General features: G+C 37.8%; 1 protein-coding gene across 1 annotated transcript; it reads left to right on the top strand.

Annotated features, from left to right (window-relative positions):
• Positions 1-11,602: 11,602 nt before the first annotated feature.
• LOC148102089 (actin filament-associated protein 1-like) lies at positions 11,603-23,807 on the top strand. Its single transcript, XM_087842686.1, has 10 exons — positions 11,603-11,612; positions 12,254-12,406; positions 13,214-13,425; positions 13,928-14,073; positions 14,355-14,469; positions 16,234-16,363; positions 17,090-17,254; positions 17,335-17,525; positions 17,605-17,772; positions 22,643-23,807. Exons 1-10 carry the CDS (start codon positions 11,603-11,605, stop codon positions 22,667-22,669), a joined length of 1,317 nt encoding a protein of 438 aa, XP_087698812.1. The 3' UTR covers positions 22,670-23,807.
• Positions 23,808-24,229: the final 422 nt, after the last annotated feature.

The following is a 24,229-nucleotide window of genomic DNA, read 5'->3' as shown; positions in this document are numbered from 1 at the left end:
GCATTTGAATGGGGAACTCGCCCGAAACAAAGTATAGGTTTTCATTATGTGAATAACTTGAAAATCTTAGCTCAAACAGCTTCAAAACCTGTTTGCCCAGCACGGGGATCTTGAACTGTATAAGATAACGCCTTAAATATGTGTGTATGCTTCTTCTATCAAAACTTACAGCTATTTATATGAAGTTGTATAAACAACTTATTTCGTCAAGACAGTGCGTTTCCTACGATTACATGCATTTGAATGGGGAACTCGTCCGAAACAAAGTATAGGTTTTCATTATGTGAATAACTTGAAAATCTTAGCTCAAACAGCTTCAAAACCTGTTTGCCCAGCACGGGGATCTTGAACTGTATAAGATAACGCCTTAAATATGTGTGTATGCTTCTTCTATCAAGACTTACAGCTATTTATATGAAGTTGTATAAACGCTTTATTTCGTCAAGACAGTGCGTTTCCTACGATTACATGCATTTGAATGGGGAACTCGCCCGAAACAAAGTATAGGTTTTCATTATGTGAATAACTTGAAAATCTTAGCTCAAACAGCTTCAAAACCTGTTTGCCCAGCACGGGGATCTTGAACTGTATAAGATAACGCCTTAAATATGTGTGTATGCTTCTTCTATCAAGACTTACAGCTATTTATATGAAGTTGTATAAACGCTTTATTTCGTTAAGACAGTGCGTTTCCTACGATTACATGCATTTGAATGGGGAACTCGCCCGAAACAAAGTATAGGTTTTCATTATGTGAATAACTTGAAAATCTTAGCTCAAACAGCTTCAAAACCTGTTTGCCCAGCACGGGGATCTGGAACTGTATAAGATAACGCCTTAAATATGTGTGTCTGAGTCTTCTATCAAAACTTACAGCTATTTATATGAAGTTGTACAAAAACGCTTTATTTCGTCAAGACAGTGCGTTTCCTACGATTACATGCATTTGAATGGGGAACTCGCCCGAAACAAAGTATAGGTTTTCATTATGTGAATAACTTGAAAATCTTAGCTCAAACAGCTTCAAAACCTGTTTGCCCAGCACGGGGATCTTGAACTGTATAAGATAACGCCTTAAATATGTGTGTATGCTTCTTCTATCAAAACTTACAGCTATTTATATGAAGTTGTATAAACAATTTATTTCGTCAAGACAGTGCGTTTCCTACGATTACATGCATTTGAATGGGGAACTCGTCCGAAACAAAGTATAGGTTTTCATTATGTGAATAACTTGAAAATCTTAGCTCAAACAGCTTCAAAACCTGTTTGCCCAGCACGGGGATCTGGAACTGTATAAGATAACGCTTTAAATATGTGTGTATGCTTCTTCTATCAAGACTTAGAGCTATTTATATGAAGTTGTATAAACGCTTTATTTCGTCAAGACAGTGCGTTTCCTACGATTACATGCATTTGAATGGGGAACTCGCCCGAAACAAAGTATAGGTTTTCATTATGTGAATAACTTGAAAATCTTAGCTCAAACAGCTTCAAAACCTGTTTGCCCAGCACGGGGATCTTGAACTGTATAAGATAACGCTTTAAATATGTGTGTATGCTTCTTCTATCAAGACTTACAGCTATTTATATGAAGTTGTATAAACGCTTTATTTCGTCAAGACAGTGCGTTTCCTACGATTACATGCATTTGAATGGGGAACTCGCCCGAAACAAAGTATAGGTTTTCATTATGTGAATAACTTGAAAATCTTAGCTCAAACAGCTTCAAAACCTGTTTGCCCAGCACGGGGATCTTGAACTGTATAAGATAACGCCTTAAATATGTGTGTATGCTTCTTCTATCAAGACTTACAGCTATTTATATGAAGTTGTATAAACGCTTTATTTCGTTAAGACAGTGCGTTTCCTACGATTACATGCATTTGAATGGGGAACTCGTCCGAAACAAAGTATAGGTTTTCATTATGTGAATAACTTGAAAATCTTAGCTCAAACAGCTTCAAAACCTGTTTGCCCAGCACGGGGATCTTGAATTGTATAAGATAACGCTTTAAATATGTGTGTATGCTTCTTCTATCAAGACTTACAGCTATTTATATGAAGTTGTATAAACGCTTTATTTCGTCAAGACAGTGCGTTTCCTACGATTACATGCATTTGAATGGGGAACTCGTCCGAAACAAAGTATAGGTTTTCATTATGTGAATAACTTGAAAATCTTAGCTCAAACAGCTTCAAAACCTGTTTGCCCAGCACGGGGATCTTCAACTGTATAAGATAACGCCTTAAATATGTGTGTATGCTTCTTCTATCAAGACTTACAGCTATTTATATGAAGTTGTATAAACGCTTTATTTCGTCAAGACAGTGCGTTTCCTACGATTACATGCATTTGAATGGGGAACTCGCCCGAAACAAAGTATAGGTTTTCATTATGTGAATAACTTGAAAATATTAGCTCAAACAGCTTCAAAACCTGTTTGCCCAGCACGGGGATCTTGAACTGTATAAGATAACGCCTTAAATATGTGTGTCTGAGTCTTCTATCAAAACTTACAGCTATTTATATGAAGTTGTACAAAAACGCTTTATTTCGTCAAGACAGTGCGTTTCCTACGATTACATGCATTTGAATGGGGAACTCGCCCGAAACAAAGTATAGGTTTTCATTATGTGAATAACTTGAAAATCTTAGCTCAAACAGCTTCAAAACCTGTTTGCCCAGCACGGGGATATTGAATTGTATAAGATAACGCCTTAAATATGTGTGTATGCTTCTTCTATCAAGACTTACAGCTATTTATATGAAGTTGTATAAACGCTTTATTTCGTCAAGACAGTGCGTTTCCTACGATTACATGCATTTGAATGGGGAACTCGTCCGAAACAAAGTATAGGTTTTCATTATGTGAATAACTTGAAAATCTTAGCTCAAACAGCTTCAAAACCTGTTTGTCCAGCACGGGGATCTTGAACTGTATAAGATAACGCCTTAAATATGTGTGTATGCTTCTTCTATCAAGACTTACAGCTATTTATATGAAGTTGTATAAACGCTTTATTTCGTCAAGACAGTGCGTTTCCTACGATTACATGCATTTGAATGGGGAACTCGCCCGAAAGAAAGTATAGGTTTTCATTATGTGAATAACTTGAAAATCTTAGCTCAAACAGCTTCAAAACCTGTTTGCCCAGCACGGGGATCTTGAACTGTATAAGATAACGCCTTAAATATGTGTGTATGCTTCTTCTATCAAGACTTACAGCTATTTATATGAAGTTGTATAAACGCTTTATTTCGTCAAGACTGCGTTTCCTACGATTACATGCATTTGAATGGGGAACTCGTCCGAAACAAAGTACAGGTTTTCATTATGTGAATAACTTGAAAATCTTAGCTCAAACAGCTTCAAAACCTGTTTGCCCAGCACGGGGATCTTGAACTGTATAAGATAACGCCTTAAATATGTGTGTCTGAGTCTTCTATCAAAACTTACAGCTATTTATATGAAGTTGTACAAAAACGCTTTATTTCGTCAAGACAGTGCGTTTCCTACGATTACATGCATTTGAATGGGGAACTCGTCCGAAACAAAGTATAGGTTTTCATTATGTGAATAACTTGAAAATCTTAGCTCAAACAGCTTCAAAACCTGTTTGTCCAGCACGGGGATCTTGAACTGTATAAGATAACGCCTTAAATATGTGTGTATGCTTCTTCTATCAAGACTTACAGCTATTTATATGAAGTTGTATAAACGCTTTATTTCGTCAAGACAGTGCGTTTCCTACGATTACATGCATTTGAATGGGGAACTCGTCCGAAACAAAGTATAGGTTTTCATTACGTGAATAACTTGAAAATCTTAGCTCAAACAGCTTCAAAACCTGTTTGCCCAGCACGGGGATCTTGAACTGTATAAGATAACGCCTTAAATATGTGTGTCTGAGTCTTCTATCAAAACTTACAGCTATTTATATGAAGTTGTACAAAAACGCTTTATTTCGTCAAGACAGTGCGTTTCCTACGATTACATGCATTTGAATGGGGAACTCGCCCGAAACAAAGTATAGGTTTTCATTATGTGAATAACTTGAAAATCTTAGCTCAAACAGCTTCAAAACCTGTTTGCCCAGCACGGGGATCTTGAACTGTATAAGATAACGCCTTAAATATCTGTGTATGCTTCTTCTATCAAGACTTACAGCTATTTATATGAAGTTGTATAAACGCTTTATTTCGTCAAGACTGCGTTTCCTACGATTACATGCATTTGAATGGGGAACTCGTCCGAAACAAAGTACAGGTTTTCATTATGTGAATAACTTGAAAATCTTAGCTCAAACAGCTTCAAAACCTGTTTGCCCAGCACGGGGATCTTGAACTGTATAAGATAACGCCTTAAATATGTGTGTCTGAGTCTTCTATCAAAACTTACAGCTATTTATATGAAGTTGTACAAAAACGCTTTATTTCGTCAAGACAGTGCGTTTCCTACGATTACATGCATTTGAATGGGGAACTCGCCCGAAACAAAGTACAGGTTTTCATTATGTGAATAACTTGAAAATCTTAGCTCAAACAGCTTCAAAACCTGTTTGCCCAGCACGGGGATCTTGAACTGTATAAGATAACGCCTTAAATATGTGTGTATGCTTCTTCTATCAAGACTTACAGCTATTTATATGAAGTTGTATAAACGCTTTATTTCGTCAAGACAGTGCGTTTCCTACGATTACATGCATTTGAATGGGGAACTCGCCCGAAACAAAGTATAGGTTTTCATTATGTGAATAACTTGAAAATCTTAGCTCAAACAGCTTCAAAACCTGTTTGCCCAGCACGGGGATCTTGAACTGTATAAGATAACGCCTTAAATATGTGTGTCTGAGTCTTCTATCAAACCTTACAGCTATTTATATGAAGTTGTACAAAAACGCTTTATTTCGTCAAGACAGTGCGTTTCCTACGATTACATGCATTTGAATGGGGAACTCGCCCGAAACAAAGTACAGGTTTTCATTATGTGAATAACTTGAAAATCTTAGCTCAAACAGCTTCAAAACCTGTTTGCCCAGCACGGGGATCTTGAATTGTATAAGATAACGCCTTAAATATGTGTGTATGCTTCTTCTATCAAGACTTACAGCTATTTATATGAAGTTGTATAAACGCTTTATTTCGTCAAGACAGTGCGTTTCCTACGATTACATGCATTTGAATGGGGAACTCGTCCGAAACAAAGTATAGGTTTTCATTATGTGAATAACTTGAAAATCTTAGCTCAAACAGCTTCAAAACCTGTTTGTCCAGCACGGGGATCTTGAACTGTATAAGATAACGCCTTAAATATGTGTTTATGCTTCTTCTATCAAGACTTACAGCTATTTATATGAAGTTGTATAAACGCTTTATTTCGTCAAGACAGTGCGTTTCCTACGATTACATGCATTTGAATGGGGAACTCGTCCGAAACAAAGTATAGGTTTTCATTACGTGAATAACTTGAAAATCTTAGCTCAAACAGCTTCAAAACCTGTTTGTCCAGCACGGGGATCTTGAACTGTATAAGATAACGCCTTAAATATGTGTGTATGCTTCTTCTATCAAGACTTACAGCTATTTATATGAAGTTGTATAAACGCTTTATTTCGTCAAGACAGTGCGTTTCCTACGATTACATGCATTTGAATGGGGAACTCGTCCGAAACAAAGTATAGGTTTTCATTATGTGAATAACTTGAAAATCTTAGCTCAAACAGCTTCAAAACCTGTTTGCCCAGCACGGGGATCTTGAACTGTATAAGATAACGCCTTAAATATGTGTGTATGCTTCTTCTATCAAGACTTACAGCTATTTATATGAAGTTGTATAAACGCTTTATTTCGTCAAGACAGTGCGTTTCCTACGATTACATGCATTTGAATGGGGAACTCGCCCGAAACAAAGTATAGGTTTTCATTATGTGAATAACTTGAAAATCTTAGCTCAAACAGCTTCAAAACCTGTTTGCCCAGCACGGGGATCTTGAACTGTATAAGATAACGCCTTAAATATGTGTGTATGCTTCTTCTATCAAGACTTACAGCTATTTATATGAAGTTGTATAAACGCTTTATTTCGTCAAGACAGTGCGTTTCCTACGATTACATGCATTTGAATGGGGAACTCGTCCGAAACAAAGTATAGGTTTTCATTATGTGAATAACTTGAAAATCTTAGCTCAAACAGCTTCAAAACCTGTTCGCCCAGCACGGGGATCTTGAACTGTATAAGATAACGCCTTAAATATGTGTGTATGCTTCTTCTATCAAGACTTACAGCTATTTATATGAAGTTGTATAAACGCTTTATTTCGTCAAGACAGTGCGTTTCCTACGATTACATGCATTTGAATGGGGAACTCGCCCGAAACAAAGTATAGGTTTTCATTATGTGAATAACTTGAAAATCTTAGCTCAAACAGCTTCAAAACCTGTTTGCCCAGCACGGGGATCTTGAACTGTATAAGATAACGCCTTAAATATGTGTGTATGCTTCTTCTATCAAGACTTACAGCTATTTATATGAAGTTGTATAAACGCTTTATTTCGTCAAGACAGTGCGTTTCCTACGATTACATGCATTTGAATGGGGAACTCGTCCGAAACAAAGTATAGGTTTTCATTATGTGAATAACTTGAAAATCTTAGCTCAAACAGCTTCAAAACCTGTTTGTCCAGCACGGGGATCTTGAACTGTATAAGATAACGCCTTAAATATGTGTGTATGCTTCTTCTATCAAGACTTACAGCTATTTATATGAAGTTGTATAAACGCTTTATTTCGTCAAGACAGTGCGTTTCCTACGATTACATGCATTTGAATGGGGAACTCGTCCGAAACAAAGTATAGGTTTTCATTATGTGAATAACTTGAAAATCTTAGCTCAAACAGCTTCAAAACCTGTTTGTCCAGCACGGGGATCTTGAACTGTATAAGATAACGCCTTAAATATGTGTGTATGCTTCTTCTATCAAGACTTACAGCTATTTATATGAAGTTGTATAAACGCTTTATTTCGTCAAGACAGTGCGTTTCCTACGATTACATGCATTTGAATGGGGAACTCGCCCGAAACAAAGTACAGGTTTTCATTATGTGAATAACTTGAAAATCTTAGCTCAAACAGCTTCAAAACCTGTTTGCCCAGCACGGGGATCTTGAACTGTATAAGATAACGCCTTAAATATGTGTGTATGCTTCTTCTATCAAGACTTACAGATATTTATATGAAGTTGTATAAACGCTTTATTTCGTCAAGACAGTGCGTTTCCTACGATTACATGCATTTGAATGGGGAACTCGTCCGAAACAAAGTATAGGTTTTCATTATGTGAATAACTTGAAAATCTTAGCTCAAACACCTTCAAAACCTGTTTGCCCAGCACGGGGATCTTGAACTGTATAAGATAACGCCTTAAATATGTGTGTATGCTTCTTCTATCAAGACTTACAGCTATTTATATGAAGTTGTATAAACGCTTTATTTCGTCAAGACAGTGCGTTTCCTACGATTACATGCATTTGAATGGGGAACTCGCCCGAAACAAAGTATAGGTTTTCATTATGTGAATAACTTGAAAATCTTAGCTCAAACAGCTTCAAAACCTGTTTGCCCAGCACGGGGATCTTGAACTGTATAAGATAACGCCTTAAATATGTGTGTATGCTTCTTCTATCAAGACTTACAGCTATTTATATGAAGTTGTATAAACGCTTTATTTCGTCAAGACAGTGCGTTTCCTACGATTACATGCATTTGAATGGGGAACTCGTCCGAAACAAAGTATAGGTTTTCATTATGTGAATAACTTGAAAATCTTAGCTCAAACAGCTTCAAAACCTGTTTGTCCAGCACGGGGATCTTGAACTGTATAAGATAACGCCTTAAATATGTGTGTATGCTTCTTCTATCAAGACTTACAGCTATTTATATGAAGTTGTATAAACGCTTTATTTCGTCAAGACAGTGCGTTTCCTACGATTACATGCATTTGAATGGGGAACTCGTCCGAAACAAAGTATAGGTTTTCATTATGTGAATAACTTGAAAATCTTAGCTCAAACAGCTTCAAAACCTGTTTGTCCAGCACGGGGATCTTGAACTGTATAAGATAACGCCTTAAATATGTGTGTATGCTTCTTCTATCAAGACTTACAGCTATTTATATGAAGTTGTATAAACGCTTTATTTCGTCAAGACAGTGCGTTTCCTACGATTACATGCATTTGAATGGGGAACTCGCCCGAAACAAAGTACAGGTTTTCATTATGTGAATAACTTGAAAATCTTAGCTCAAACAGCTTCAAAACCTGTTTGCCCAGCACGGGGATCTTGAACTGTATAAGATAACGCCTTAAATATGTGTGTATGCTTCTTCTATCAAGACTTACAGATATTTATATGAAGTTGTATAAACGCTTTATTTCGTCAAGACAGTGCGTTTCCTACGATTACATGCATTTGAATGGGGAACTCGTCCGAAACAAAGTATAGGTTTTCATTATGTGAATAACTTGAAAATCTTAGCTCAAACACCTTCAAAACCTGTTTGCCCAGCACGGGGATCTTGAACTGTATAAGATAACGCCTTAAATATGTGTGTATGCTTCTTCTATCAAGACTTACAGCTATTTATATGAAGTTGTATAAACGCTTTATTTCGTCAAGACAGTGCGTTTCCTACGATTACATGCATTTGAATGGGGAACTCGTCCGAAACAAAGTATAGGTTTTCATTATGTGAATAACTTGAAAATCTTAGCTCAAACAGCTTCAAAACCTGTTTGTCCAGCACGGGGATCTTGAACTGTATAAGATAACGCCTTAAATATGTGTGTATGCTTCTTCTATCAAGACTTACAGCTATTTATATGAAGTTGTATAAACGCTTTATTTCGTCAAGACAGTGCGTTTCCTACGATTACATGCATTTGAATGGGGAACTCGTCCGAAACAAAGTATAGGTTTTCATTATGTGAATAACTTGAAAATCTTAGCTCAAACAGCTTCAAAACCTGTTTGCCCAGCACGGGGATCTTGAACTGTATAAGATAACGCCTTAAATATGTGTGTATGCTTCTTCTATCAAGACTTACAGCTATTTATATGAAGTTGTATAAACGCTTTATTTCGTCAAGACAGTGCGTTTCCTACGATTACATGCATTTGAATGGGGAACTCGCCCGAAACAAAGTATAGGTTTTCATTACGTGAATAACTTGAAAATCTTAGCTCAAACAGCTTCAAAACCTGTTTGCCCAGCACGGGGATCTTGAACTGTATAAGATAACGCCTTAAATATGTGTGTATGCTTCTTCTATCAAGACTTACAGCTATTTATATGAAGTTGTATAAACGCTTTATTTCGTCAAGACAGTGCGTTTCCTACGATTACATGCATTTGAATGGGGAACTCGCCCGAAACAAAGTACAGGTTTTCATTATGTGAATAACTTGAAAATCTTAGCTCAAACAGCTTCAAAACCTGTTTGCCCAGCACGGGGATCTTGAACTGTATAAAATAACGCCTTAAATATGTGTGTATGCTTCTTCTATCAAGACTTACAGCTATTTATATGAAGTTGTATAAACGCTTTATTTCGTCAAGACAGTGCGTTTCCTACGATTACATGCATTTGAATGGGGAACTCGCCCGAAACAAAGTATAGGTTTTCATTATGTGAATAACTTGAAAATCTTAGCTCAAACAGCTTCAAAACCTGTTTGCCCAGCACGGGGATCTTGAACTGTATAAGATAACGCCTTAAATATGTGTGTATGCTTCTTCTATCAAGACTTACAGCTATTTATATGAAGTTGTATAAACGCTTTATTTCGTCAAGACAGTGCGTTTCCTACGATTACATGCATTTGAATGGGGAACTCGCCCGAAACAAAGTATAGGTTTTCATTATGTGAATAACTTGAAAATCTTAGCTCAAACAGCTTCAAAACCTGTTTGCCCAGCACGGGGATCTTGAACTGTATCAGATAACGCCTTAAATATGTGTGTCTGAGTCTTCTATCAAAACTTACATCTATATTTAAGGACAAGACAGTGCGTAGGAAACGCACTGTCTTGACGAAATAAATTGTTTATACAACTTCATATAAATAGCTGTAAGTCTTGATAGACGACTCAGACACACATATTAAAGGCGTTATCTTATACAGTTCAAGATCCCCGTGCTGGGCAAACAGGTTTTGAAGCTGTTTGAGCTAAGATTTTCAAGTTATTCACATTATGAAAACCTATACTTTGTTTCGGGCGAGTTCCCCATTCAAATGCATGTAATCGTAGGAAACGCACTGTCTTGACGAAATAAAGCGTTTTTGTACAACTTCATATAAATAGCTGTAAGTCTTGATAGAAGAAGCATACACACATATTTACGGCGTTATCTTATACAGTTCAAGATCCCCGTGCTGGGCAAACAGGTTTTGAAGCTGTTTGAGCTAAGATTTTCAAGTTATTCACATAATGAAAACCTATACTTTGTTTCGGGCGAGTTCCCCATTCAAATGCATGTAATCGTAGGAAACGCACTGTCTTGACGAAATAAAGCGTTTTTGTACAACTTCATATAAATAGCTGTAAGTCTTGATAGAAGAAGCATACACACATATTTACGGCGTTATCTTATACAGTTCAAGATCCCCGTGCTGGGCAAACAGGTTTTGAAGCTGTTTGAGCTAAGATTTTCAAGTTATTCACATAATGAAAACCTATACTTTGTTTCGGGCGAGTTCCCCATTCAAATGCATGTAATCGTAGGAAACGCACTGTCTTGACGAAATAAAGCGTTTTTGTACAACTTCATATAAATAGCTGTAAGTCTTGATAGAAGAAGCATACACACATATTTAAGGCGTTATCTTATACAGTTCAAGATCCCCGTGCTGGACAAACAGGTTTTGAAGCTGTTTGAGCCAAGATTTTCAAGTTATTCACATAATGAAAACCTATACTTTGTTTCGGGCGAGTTCCCCATTCAAATGCATGTAATCGTAGGAAACGCACTGTCTTGACGAAATAAAGCGTTTTTGTACAACTTCATATAAATAGCTGTAAGTCTTGATAGAAGAAGCATACACACATATTTAAGGCGTTATCTTATACAGTTCAAGATCCCCGTGCTGGGCAAACAGGTTTTGAAGCTGTTTGAGCTAAGATTTTCAAGTTATTCACATAATGAAAACCTATACTTTGTTTCGGGCGAGTTCCCCATTCAAATGCATGTAATCGTAGGAAACGCACTGTCTTGACGAAATAAAGCGTTTTTGTACAACTTCATATAAATAGCTGTAAGTCTTGATAGAAGAAGCATACACACACAGGGAGTTGCTGTCATTATATCATATCAGTTTGAACTGCTATTCATTGTTTTTAGCAGCCACGTGCTGATTCCTGTTAAGTATTAATGGGTGTGTGTGTGTGCAAGTGCAAGTGCAAACTAGCCTCAGTGATTATACAGATCTCTGTGTACACATGTGTGTTTAGAGTCAGTCCAGACGTTGGCTATGACATAAGTGAAGGGGAATGCTTTATATTTCCCTCCCCCGCTTGTTCTCCACTGTCTGTTTTACTTCGATGTCTGACAGTAGAGAGAGGTCAAAAGTCAAGTTTTTTTTTCCTTTCTAGTGTAGAGATACAAACACATTAAAACACACATCTTTCTTTTGTCTTTCTTATATTCTCTCACTCTCATTTACACTCATTCAGATACATCACAGACCAGAGTATCAGCAAAGCAAGAGAGTCAAGCAGAAGCTATTTTCCTTACACAGACAGAGCGACTCAGACATAGCCTCTCATGACCTTTTTTTTCACCGTTAGCCCTCTTTCCAGCAGAATGTGCACAGTCATTCAACTCTCTTTTGCTATTTGAATAGAAACTAGGGCAGCTCAAATCAGAACACTCAGACCAGAGGGAATGTTGGGATTTTGAAATGAGTTTAATTCTCCAACATTGCTTTTTTTGAACACAAGGGTCTGATTAAACCCGTTCGGAACTCGGCATTGTTTATAGTAGAATCTAAGGTTTCTCTTCTTTTTTACATTATTACAAAAGCATCCAAACATAACTGAATCAACATCTCTCTTGGTATTTTTCTGTGCTGAGATCAAGATCATAGATTGCCTCATAGCTTGCAGGAGTCCTTCAGCAAGGATTGTTAGAGTTCTTTTTACTAATTTACTCTTCAGTGTAAAAAAGGAATTAATTTCAAAATGTTCTCTCAGGAAAAGGAAAGAAAAATACAAAGTCGGAGCAGAAGACTGGCACTGTGGGGAAGGGAGCAAGTAAGAAAATCACTAAGATCATTGGACTTGGAAAGAAGAAGCCCTCCACAGATGAACAGACATCATCAGCTGAAGAAGACGTACCTACATGTGGTGAGAGAGAGAGACGCAATAATCCTGACATGGTAGAAGTATGGCTTTTATATGGATCTTGATTGATTGACCGGTCTATAAATGCATTTATGTCCCAATGAATCTTTGGAATTTTGGTTAATTAAGAAAATGTTTCAAAGTAATGCCAGAGGCGTTTCAGAATGGCTGCTGAGTGGTGCAACTCACTTCTAGGAAGTTTTTTCTTAAGATTGCTATGTTAGGGTCCTGAAAGTAAACAGTTCAGACAGGTTGCTTTGATTTCCTTATGCTTTCAGATGTATTATAAAACAACGATTCTAAAAGTTTTTTTTAAAAATTCATTTAGAAGTGCATGTTTCTGGACATCCTGTTTTTGTTGTGTTTCTTGGCATTTTTAGATTAGTAGGATAGTGTAACCCCACCGTCTTGTGTTCTTTCTTACATCTTTCTCCATCTCAAAGTGAAGTTATCTCTCATTTTTTCTCTCCCTGGGAAATATAGCAGTTGTACCTTTAGCTACCAAACACAATGTGTGACAAACTGCCCAGAAACAGTTTGTGTGTTTGCTGATATTTGTTGAGTAGCTAGTAGCACTAGCTAGATGCTGAAGTACCCATGTACTCAAGGGTCCATGCTAACCCCATTGTGTGCAATAAGGACCAGTGATGGACAAACAAATAGAAATGCCTTTTATGTCTTATTATTTCCTTCATTTAGGCTCAAATAGGTACGACTAAAATGTCTCCCAACTAGACAGGCCTGTAAAAATATTGTCACTGTAACGGCTTCTTTCAGATGGTATCCTCTTGACTGTGTTTGCTCTGACAGGCTACCTGAATGTTCTCTCTAATAACCGCTGGAGGGAGCGCTGGTGCCGCCTCAAGGACAACCAGCTGCTCCTTCACAAGGACCGGGATGACCTGAAGAGCCACATAGCCTCACTGCCCCTCCGAGGCTGTGAGGTCAGCCCCGGCCTTGATCACAAACACCCCTTTGCCTTCCGCCTCCTTCGTAACAGCCAAGAAGTGGCCGTACTGGAGGTGAGTTTGATTACATACTTGAGAGATTTTCATAGAAAAAAAACTTTGTTGAGGGAATTAGAAATGCCTCAAACACCACTAAATCACACTTAAGCTGGTGCAGGAAAATATTGCTCCTTATTTTTTATCTTCCTCTCGAGTGCTCCATATCTCCTCCACCCACAGTGATTTTTGTGTTTAATGTTGTTGGTCTTCACAAACTTCCTCCATTTGCCATCCAGTTTGTTTTGATTCTATTTCCTCACATAGTCTGCACGCTATCCTTAAACAATCCAATTATTATTATCTTCATTTAAACAGATAATAATAATAAGGAATTTAAAGTTTATAAGGATCCTCTTCTTGTTTTGGCTGGTCTTTTTAGGGGATCATTTGCCTCCATCTCACCCTGTTTCTACTGTCCTCCTTCACTAAATCATAAACCTTCTCTCTTTTTAAACATTTAACTCTTCACAGACACTGGCGGGATTGCATATTCTGTAACTCTGACTTTTGCCTTCAGGCCTCCTCCTCTGAGGAGATGGGTCGCTGGTTGGGGGTTTTGCTAGCTGAGACTGGATCTACCACAGACCCAGCCACCTTGCACTATGACTACATTGATGTTGAGACCACTGCTAACGTCATCCAGCTTGCCAAACAGTCTTTCTGGTGAGAGATGCATCCACATCATTTCACATGAATCTTTTTCTCTCTGGTTAATACCTGGAAGAACTCTTAAAGAATTAGTGCTTAATGTGTTTTATTTCTTATTTCATTAGCTCACAATGACTCATATGTTGAAACGTAGTATGTCTGGCTTTTTTCATTTTCCTGTTTTTATACGATAGTTTGTACTATTTTGTAGACTAAGAGATACAAAAATCGCAGGTAATGAAGATATATGAAGGGCACTGTATATTTAAGCCTCAATCGTGATGTTTTATGTTTAGTTTCACCAGTAAGCGTGCCGTGTCTCCTAACCCATATCTGGACAACCCAGTCAGTGGCTATGCCTGCCCCACTGGTATGGCACTACACTATGATGATGTGCCCATAAATGGAATGGTAAGGACACAACTGCTTGCTGATGTTGCATATGTACTGCAATGAAAAAAGTGTGAGATAATTCACTTCAGCACCCTCTAGTTTGCTTACAAACTCTTGGCTGATTCTTTCTTTGCTTTTCATTTTTTGCATATCATTAACATATTATTGGAAAATGTGTCATTTTTGTTATGACACTTTCAGAAGTTCCAGTGAGCCTGCATGATAAAAGTCTTTTTCTTTCCTAAAATCAAATTAGACCAAGTAATGGTATGTACTTTGCTATTTGCAATAATGGTGCTCGGGCCCCTTGCATACCACAGCTTTTACCTTCTGCACTCATTGACCTCCTGACAGATTTACATATAAACCTGAGGGCTGAGTCTGTCTGCACCCAAAGAAGAGCAAAATTACACTGTTGCATGATAATAATGATATAAAACTAATAAAGACAAGCAGACAGAGAATATAACATTGTTTATTCATAAAAGATGCTATAATAAAGGAGTAAAGAGTAACCTGTGATTTAACGTTATAGGACTTGGATAAAAGCTCATCAACAATTAAAAAGAGGAAACATTAAATATGTTTTCAGTCGTGGAGCAGTACTCTCCATTTTGGGAAGCTAAACTAAATTTGTTAAGTCAAAGCAATTGCTCTTTAATTTCACATACTGCAGTAATGCTGCTATCATCTTCTTCCTTTCTGTTCTCCTTATTCCCCCCCCTCCCCCCCCCCCTTTATGGCATCTCCTTATTCTTAAATCTTCTGCTTATTGCATGCTCACCTGGTCTAACCCAAGGACCCAGAGATGCAGTACTCCACTCCCAGCACAGGGGGGCGCCAGCGGAAAGAGGAATTGCACTATGAAAACACTGAGCTCTATGAGAACATGCCCTCACCCAAGCTAGTCACCAGCTGTCCTCCCAAGGCTTCTTCTTCTACTGCTGCATCTTCTTCTGCTTGTCACTACAAAACCCCTGTTTCTAAAATCTCCTCTAAGTTCCTGTCTGCTGATTCTAAAACTAAAGACTCCGCTCAGACTCTGCTGCATAACCTTCATGTTTCTTTTTGCATTTCTGCATATTAACTGTCTAACAATTCAGGGTTTGTTTTAACCTCCTCTTAACTTTTAGTGTTTTTAATTCTCCTTCGCTGTTTGTTTACTTAGTGATCTCTTATGTTTATGTATTTAATAGGCCAACATGAAACTAGTGTGAACTGGAGTTTGTTTGCTGATTTTCTTCCTGTGTCATTATGAACACCAAACAACAAAAGTAGAGATGATGCCTGTCTCCTGAAGCTGAAAAGGAAACTGTCTCCTGTGATCTGTTAGGATAATAAGGTGCAGTCGTTTAGATATGTCTGATAATGCAAGAGAAGGATTTAAATTCAATTCTGAATTTAAAAGGAAGGAATAAAAAGAAGCTAATATGGGAGAAATATAGTCTCTCTATCCAGTCCCAGTTAGTGATCTGGCTGCATAATTCTGGATCAGCTTAGACTTTTTGTGAAACTTTTAGAACAAAGTGATAACTGAATTACAGTAGTCCAGTGTAGGAAAATTAATGAAATAATAAAAGTGTTTGTAACTTTTGTGATATTGAGTGCAATCCAAGTAGAAAACCTGTGGCATAAACAACAGTTACACATTTTTCTTTGAAATGTTTATTTTTTTTTTTTATGGAAGAGCATGTTGGTACAGTTTTGTATGTGTATAGCTTATAGGCATTGCTAACATCTATTTGAAGGGTCATTTGAATTGTGTCTTTCCTGTTTGTTCAGCTAAAGGGAAAGAAGGGAGCAACAACCAATGGGGTGGCATCAAAACAGAAGCCAGAGCCAAAGAACCAGCCAAAGAAGAATGGAGTCATTGCCACAAATGGGACTGCGTCTCTGAAGCGCAACAACTCCAGTAAGTTTTGAGATTTGAAGATACCAACAGGAAGTCATCTTGAATTGAAATATCACCCACCTTTCCCAGTCAGGTCTTGCTCTGTAAGGAATAGCAGACAGTGTGTCTGGCTTCTCACCGCTGATTGCTTTCAAGCAAAATTCTGTTCCACAGCAATGTGGAAAATGCAGGATATCTAAATTACAGTTGGTTTAAGTAGAGGGGAGTAAATAACTGAAAGCCTTTAAACCTATCCTACCCTCGAGACAGTCCATGTGACGCATGTGGGCCTTGAGCCTCCTGCCAACTCCAGGGTAAGAGGCGCGATAGCAGAAACAGACCCTAGCTCATTGGAAGAGAGCGAAATGTGCTCGAGTTAATCCTTGTGGTTCAGAAAAATATTTTTTGCCTAATGTGTGAACGAGGAGGGTTGTAACCACTTAGTGTAGCTTGCAATTCCTCCAAATGTCAGAATGCAAACACCAAATGTTTCATGTTGGGTTTAGAGTACCACAGATAAGAGTGCTAAATTTGAAACTATTAGCAGCGGTTTATATGACTGATTCTTCATAGTTATTCACAATGAGTGTATTTTTCACTGAAACATAGGCTTGGCAATTAATTCCTGCGTATGGCACTGAGATCAATGGGTTTCTAAGCAGTTCATCCCCCCCCTCTCTCTCTCTGCTAGCAAATGACCCCAGTCTCTGGCTTCTAACTTTTTGAAACCCGACTTTTCTTGTGTAGATGGGGACCAGTGTAAGTATGGGAAGAACCGTGTGGAGGCTGATGCCAAGCGACTGCAATCAAAGGAGGAAGAGCTGATGAAGAAGAAGCAGGAAATCAGAAACCACCTGACTCAGCTGAAGAAGGAGAGGAGAGACCTTCGTGCTGCTGTGGAGGCAGCGGCTGGTAAGAGAGAGAGATAGAAACGTGCTTGTCATTAAAAGACGAGTTTAATAAAGTAATATTTCTCCTCTCTTTCACATTAGGCAAACGCTCACATATTTCACTATCAGAGCGCCTGAAGAAGTTGGAAGAACAGTGCAAACTGAAGGAGGAGGAGCGGGTGAACCTGGAGCTGGAGCTAACTGAGGTGAAAGAGAGCCTGAAGAAAGCCCTTAGCGGAGGTGTCACCCTGGGCCTCACCATCGAGCCGAAAGCTGGCTCCTCTGGCCTCCAGGTGAGTATGAAGTTACTTTATAAGTTTGTGCTGACACGTTAGTGTACTCATGTTTCCTTCATATTTTTGTCTTGTATAGTCACCAGCAATGCTGCGACGGACACACGAGTCTTCTCCATTCTCCAGCTGTGACACCAGTGACACCGAGTCCTGCTCGCTGCCGGTCAACAGCGCCTCACTGCTCTACCGGCAGCAGGGCAGCCAGAAGCCCTCAGCAGTCCGGGGACATGTCCTCAGGAAGGCTAAGGTCAGAGGTCACGCTACACGCTACACAACGCGACTGGCTTTCTCTGAGAATATAATTCTCAATAGTGTGGATGCCTTTGAGGGCATCCACACTATTGAGTTCCTGTTTCTCTTTATTGTGTGGATGCCCTCATAGGACCTTAACTACTCCCTCAGTTTTCATGCTATTTTCACCGTTCAAATCTTAAAAAATTCTGCTCTTTCCTGCTATGACTTTTGGTGCTCATAACTTCTATACTTTTTGAGATATTGAATTTTTTTTGCAATATTTTTTGCCCTTTTCTGCCACATTATCAGTGGCCTCACTGATTTTCCTTGCCGGGTTGACCTGTGTTTTAGCTCAGTGAGATGAGCATCCGTTCTCAGACTGGGAGGCCCGGGTTCAAATCCCGCTTATGGCAAAATTTCTTTCAGTTAACAATTAAACGTTTTTAACTCTTTTCAGCAGAAATTCTACTGATTGAACTCTTTTCAGCAGAATTTTTTAATTTTTTCACTACTTTTCAGCACAAATCCCAGCTTTTTCAGCTGTTTTCAGCAAAAACCTCTTTTCAGCAGAATTCTGCTGATTCACCTCTTTTCAGCAGAAATTCTGCTCATTGAACTCTTTTCAGCAGAAATTCTGCTCATTGAACTCTTTTCAGCAGAAATTCTGCTCACTGAACTCTTTTCAGCAGAATTTTGAATTTTTTCACCACTTTTCAGCACAAATCCCAGCTTTTTAAGCTGTTTTCAGCAAAAAACCCTTTTCAGCAGAAATTCTGCTGATTCATCTCTTTTCAGCAGAATTTTGAATTTTTTCACCACTTTTCAGCACAAATCCCAGCTTTTTCAGGTGTTTTCAGCAAAAAACTCTTTTCAGCAGAATTCTGCTCATTCACCTCTTTTCAGCAGAAATTCTGCTCACTGAACTCTTTTCAGCAGAAATTCTGCTCACTGAACTCTTTTCAGCAGAATTTTGAATTTTTTCACCACTTTTCAGCACAAATCCCAGCTTTTTCAGCTGTTTTCAGCAAAAAACTCTTTTCAGCAGAATTCTGCTGATTGAACTCTTTTCAGCAGAAATTCTGCTGATTGAACTCTTTTCAGCAGAAATTCTGCTGATTGAACTCTTTTCAGCGAAATTCTGCTCATTGAACTCTTTTCAGCAGAATTTTAAATTTTTTCACCACATTTCAGCACAAATCCCAGCTTTTTCAGCTTTTTTCAGCAAAAACGTCTTTTCAGCAGAAATTCTGCTCATTGAACTCTTTTCAGCAGAATTTTGAATTTTTTCACCACTTTTCAGCACAAATCCCAGCTTTTTAAGCTGTTTTCAGCAAGAAACCCTTTTCAGCAGAAATTCTGCTGATTCATCTCTTTTCAGCAGAATTTTGAATTTTTTCACCACTTTTCAGCACAAATCCCAGCTTTTTCAGGTGTTTTCAGCAAAAAACTCTTTTCAGCAGAATTCTGCTCATTCACCTCTTTTCAGCAGAAATTCTGCTCATTGAACTCTTTTCAGCAGAAATTCTGCTCACTGAACTCTTTTCAGCAGAATTTTGAATTTTTTCACCACTTTTCAGCACAAATCCCAGCTTTTTAAGCTGTTTTCAGCAAAAAACTCTTTTCAGCAGAATTCTGCTGATTGAACTCTTTTCAGCAGAAATTCTGCTGATTGAACTCTTTTCAGCAGAAATTCTGCTGATTGAACTCTTTTCAGCGAAATTCTGCTCATTGAACTCTTTTCAGCAGAATTTTAAATTTTTTCACCACATTTCAGCACAAATCCCAGCTTTTTCAGCTTTTTTCAGCAAAAACGTCTTTTCAGCAGAAATTCTGCTCATTGAACTCTTTTCAGCAGAATTTTGAATTTTTTCACCACTTTTCAGCACAAATCCCAGCTTTTTCAGCTGTTTTCAGCAAAAACCTCTTTTCAGCAGAATTCTGCTCATTCACCTCTTTTCAGCAGAAATTCTGCTCATTGAACTCTTTTCAGCAGAATTTTGAATTTTTTCACCACTTTTCAGCACAAATCCCAGCTTTTTAAGCTGTTTTCAGCAAAAAACACTTTTCAGCAGAAATTCTGCTGATTCATCTCTTTTCAGCAGAATTTTAAATTTTTTCACCATTTTTCAGCACAAATCCCAGCTTTTTCAGCTTTTTTCAGCAAAAACCTCTTTTCAGCAGAAATTCTGCTGATTGAACTCTTTTCAGCAGAAATTCTGCTCACTGAACTCTTTTCAGCAGAATTTTGAATTTTTTCACCACTTTTCAGCACAAATCCCAGCTTTTTCAGGTGTTTTCAGCAAAAAACTCTTTTCAGCAGAATTCTGCTCATTCACCTCTTTTCAGCAGAAATTCTGCTCATTGAACTCTTTTCAGCAGAAATTCTGCTCACTGAACTCTTTTCAGCAGAATTTTGAATTTTTTCACCACTTTTCAGCACAAATCCCAGTTTTTTCAGGTGTTTTCAGCAAAAAACTCTTTTCAGCAGAATTCTGCTCATTCACCTCTTTTCAGCAGAAATTCTGCTCATTGAACTGTTTTCAGCAGAAATTCTGCTCACTGAACTCTTTTCAGCAGAATTTTGAATTTTTTCACCACTTTTCAGCACAAATCCCAGCTTTTTCAGCTTTTTTCAGCAAAAAGCTCTTTTCAGCAGAATTCTGCTCATTCACCTCTTTTCAGCAGAAATTCTGCTCATTGAACTCTTTTCAGCAGAAATTCTGCTCACTGAACTCTTTTCAGCAGAATTTTGAATTTTTTCACCACTTTTCAGCACAAATCCCAGCTTTTTCAGCTTTTTTCAGCAAAAAACTCTTTTCAGCAGAATTCTGCTCATTCACCTCTTTTCAGCAGAAATTCTGCTCATTGAACTCTTTTCAGCAGAAATTCTGCTCACTGAACTCTTTTCAGCAGAATTTTGAATTTTTTCACCACTTTTCAGCACAAATCCCAGCTTTTTCAGGTGTTTTCAGCAAAAAACTCTTTTCAGCAGAATTCTGCTCATTCACCTCTTTTCAGCAGAAATTCTGCTCATTGAACTCTTTTCAGCAGAAATTCTGCTCACTGAACTCTTTTCAGCAGAATTTTGAATTTTTTCACCACTTTTCAGCACAAATCCCAGCTTTTTCAGCTGTTTTCAGCAAAAAACTATTTTCAGCAGAATTCTGCTGATTGAACTCTTTTCAGCAGAAATTCTGCTGATTGAACTCTTTTCAGCAGAAATTCTGCTCATTGAACTCTTTTCAGCAGAATTTTAAATTTTTTCACCACTTTTCAGCACAAATCCCAGCTTTTTCAGCTGTTTTCAGCAAAAACCTCTTTTCAGCAGAATTTTGCTGATTGAACTCTTTTCAGCAGAAATTCTGCTGATTCACCTCTTTTCATCAGAATTTTAAATTTTTTCACCACATTTCAGCACAAATCCCAGCTTTTTCAGCTTTTTTCAGCAAAAACCTCTTTTCAGCAGAAATTCTGCTCATTGAACTCTTTTCAGCAGAATTTTGAATTTTTTCACCACTTTTCAGCACAAATCCCAGCTTTTTCAGGTGTTTTCAGCAAAAAACTCTTTTCAGCAGAATTCTGCTCATTCACCTCTTTTCAGCAGAAATTCTGCTCACTGAACTCTTTTCAGCAGAATTTTGAATTTTTTCACCACTTTTCAGCACAAATCCCAGCTTTTTCAGCTTTTTTCAGCAAAAACCTCTTTTCAGCAGAAATTCTGCTTATTGAACTCTTTTCAGCAGAAATTCTGCTCACTGAACTCTTTTCAGCAGAAATTCTGCTGATTGAACTCTTTTCAGCAGAAATTCTGCTGATTGAACTCTTTTCAGCAGAAATTCTGCTGATTGAACTCTTTTCAGCAGAATTTTCACCTCTTTTCAGCCCAAATTCTGCTGATTCATCTCTTTTCTGAAAAATTTTCAGCCTTTTCACCACTTTTCAACAAAATTTTCTGCTTCTTCACCTGTATTCAGCAGAATTTTAAGTGTCTTCACCACCATACAACTCTTTGCAACTTTTTCAGCTTTTTTCAGCAGACATCTTCAACGTTAAGGCATCCACACAGCATTTTCACAGGAAATGCAAATTTTTCTAGTGTGCCTTTAACTTTACATCTCTGACTAGCTCTGTCTTTTGCAAAACTTTAAACTATGCTGGGACCTTTTTGGAAGCACATTGTTTGATCCATTGTTTGGTGTGGACAGGGTCTTTTGTTTTTGAAATCTGGTTTTATTCTCTTTGACTTCCCTGTTTTGTGTGATGTGGCTGTTATAAAACAGTAGGCTGAGTATTTTAAGCAATCAACTTCTTGGAACCTTCTGAAAGGCTCTGATACATCTAAAAGATGCATTCCTCGGCTTAAGATGGTTTTGTCACTCCTAAAATATCGACATATTTAAATATGAATGTAACGTTAGTATCCCCATTCTTTTAGTCATATGTAATATATGTAATTTTAATTACATTTGTCTTGAACTTGTGTGGTAGCAGTGGAAACAGTGTGAGTTAGCTCATAACAACTTGCATAAGAATGATCGGGTCAGCAGCGTTATGGTTCAGGATTCCTGCAGTGCAGAGAACAGCTGTGTGTGTGTGTGTGTCAAGGTCCACAGAGGAGTTCCACCAACTAGATAACCAGTGAGGCTAATAAAGATGGTTAATAAAGTTTGTATTTCACTGCATGCTTCAGTGAACTACAAGCGAGTGAGTTTAGGTACTCCACAAACACGTACATAAGTGTGATGTAGCTGCTCATTTAATTTGGTACTGACTAGCAATGAAAAATGCATTGAGGTAGTAAACAAATGAGAGAATCCCAGCAAATGCAAATACTTGCAATCTGTGTACAAGTATGCAAACCAAGTCTTTGTGTTTGTTTGCAGGAATGGGAACAGAAGACCGGCACATAAACCCATCACATACACCCTTGCATCCGTCTTCCTCCAATCTCTTTTTTTGAAATTGTGTATATATTTATTTAAAAAACAAAAAAACAAAATACCGTCAGAAGGTGTGCTGAGGAGGATACATGCATAGCATTCACATGTACTAAAACACATGCCTAGTTTGAGTATACTGTAAGTACCACAACATAAACTTTTATACTATTGAGCATGTTCAGTGTACTTGCTTGTGCAACTTGTGTTTTCCGCTTTGACATCTTTTCAAGCAAACACCTGTCTTTATTTTTCCTCTCAAAATGTGTTCCAGCCATTTGAAGTTAAAAAGATCCAAGGTCAAAACCAAGTATTTATTTGTAAATGTTAAAGGAAATACTAGCTTCCCTGTGTTTATTTATGTTGACGTATTTAAAGTATTTTCGTAGAGTTTGTGGCTCTGCTCACTCTCCCTTTTCCCACAACATAATTGGTCATCAGTCATGATGCCTCTGTTGTAGTAACAATAATTGTAACACACACCAGCCTGGCAACAATGTAGCTCCTCTCTCATTGATGTTTGAAGAAGTACAAATACAATTGTCCCAACTGTCAGAAACACCGACTCATGGCTAGCAGAAGATTTTGTTAATTGTGTTAAGTGTTTGAAAAGCTAAAGACCTTTTCACACACAGATCATGATGAATCACACTTGAAGCGTGTTTTAATATGAATGTCCATATTTTATATCTGTGACTTTATTGCTATGGGTAATCCGATGGTAAGTTTGTGTTGGTTTGGTAAGTTCCTTGTTTATTCTGTTTGTTTCAGCTTTTCTTTTTGCATTAAAACAACCATGACTGAATACAGACATGTGTGGTCTGGAAGACTTCCAAAAGGATGTCTTTTTCTGCCAGTTTAGAGAAGTTTATGAACAGAAAGCTGACCAACTAACTGAAAGTAGATTAGATGCTGAGTCAAATATAAATATAACCTGTTAAATTTACATATTCGATTTCACATATAAGAATTTTTTTTTAATATGTGGTGAAATATGTGAACATTGTTAATATAAAGAGTAGGCGGGGCAGAAAAGACAGGAAAGGTGTAACGCTTAAAGAACAACAGGATGCCTTACAGTTAGATTAGACAGTAACATGGTTGGCTATAACAAAGTGAAATTAGTGCGCATGGCATGGGAAGCTCGCTCATTCTGTGAAGGCACCATTAATGATGTAAACAAGTTTACGAACAATATATAGTCAGGTGACATTTTTTAAGAGTACCTGCCTGCAGTCCATACTCTCACTCACTGGTGAAAGTTAAAATTGAAAATATGACAAATCAGACCAGTTTATCAAGAAAGGCCATACTGGTGACAGACCCAAATAAAATACATATTATACAGCCTATATGTTTATTAAAATGTTTCTAATTAAGGCCTCACTAAGAGCATCATCATCCATGCTTTGTAATAGTTGTATTGTTAATGGAGAACTTGCGCTTCTTTCTGTGTGTGTGTGCTTGTGTTGCTCAGAGATGTCTTCATGGCACATTGCAAATCCTTCAACATTACACTGACTAAAAGGGGGG

The sequence above is a fragment of the Neolamprologus brichardi genome, chromosome 7, assembly GCF_056152115.1.
Source record: "Neolamprologus brichardi isolate AB-2024 chromosome 7, ASM5615211v1, whole genome shotgun sequence".
NCBI lineage: Eukaryota > Metazoa > Chordata > Actinopteri > Cichliformes > Cichlidae > Neolamprologus > Neolamprologus brichardi.
The sequence above is the reverse complement of the archived record's forward strand: the minus strand, read 5'-3'. Positions and strand labels throughout refer to the sequence as shown.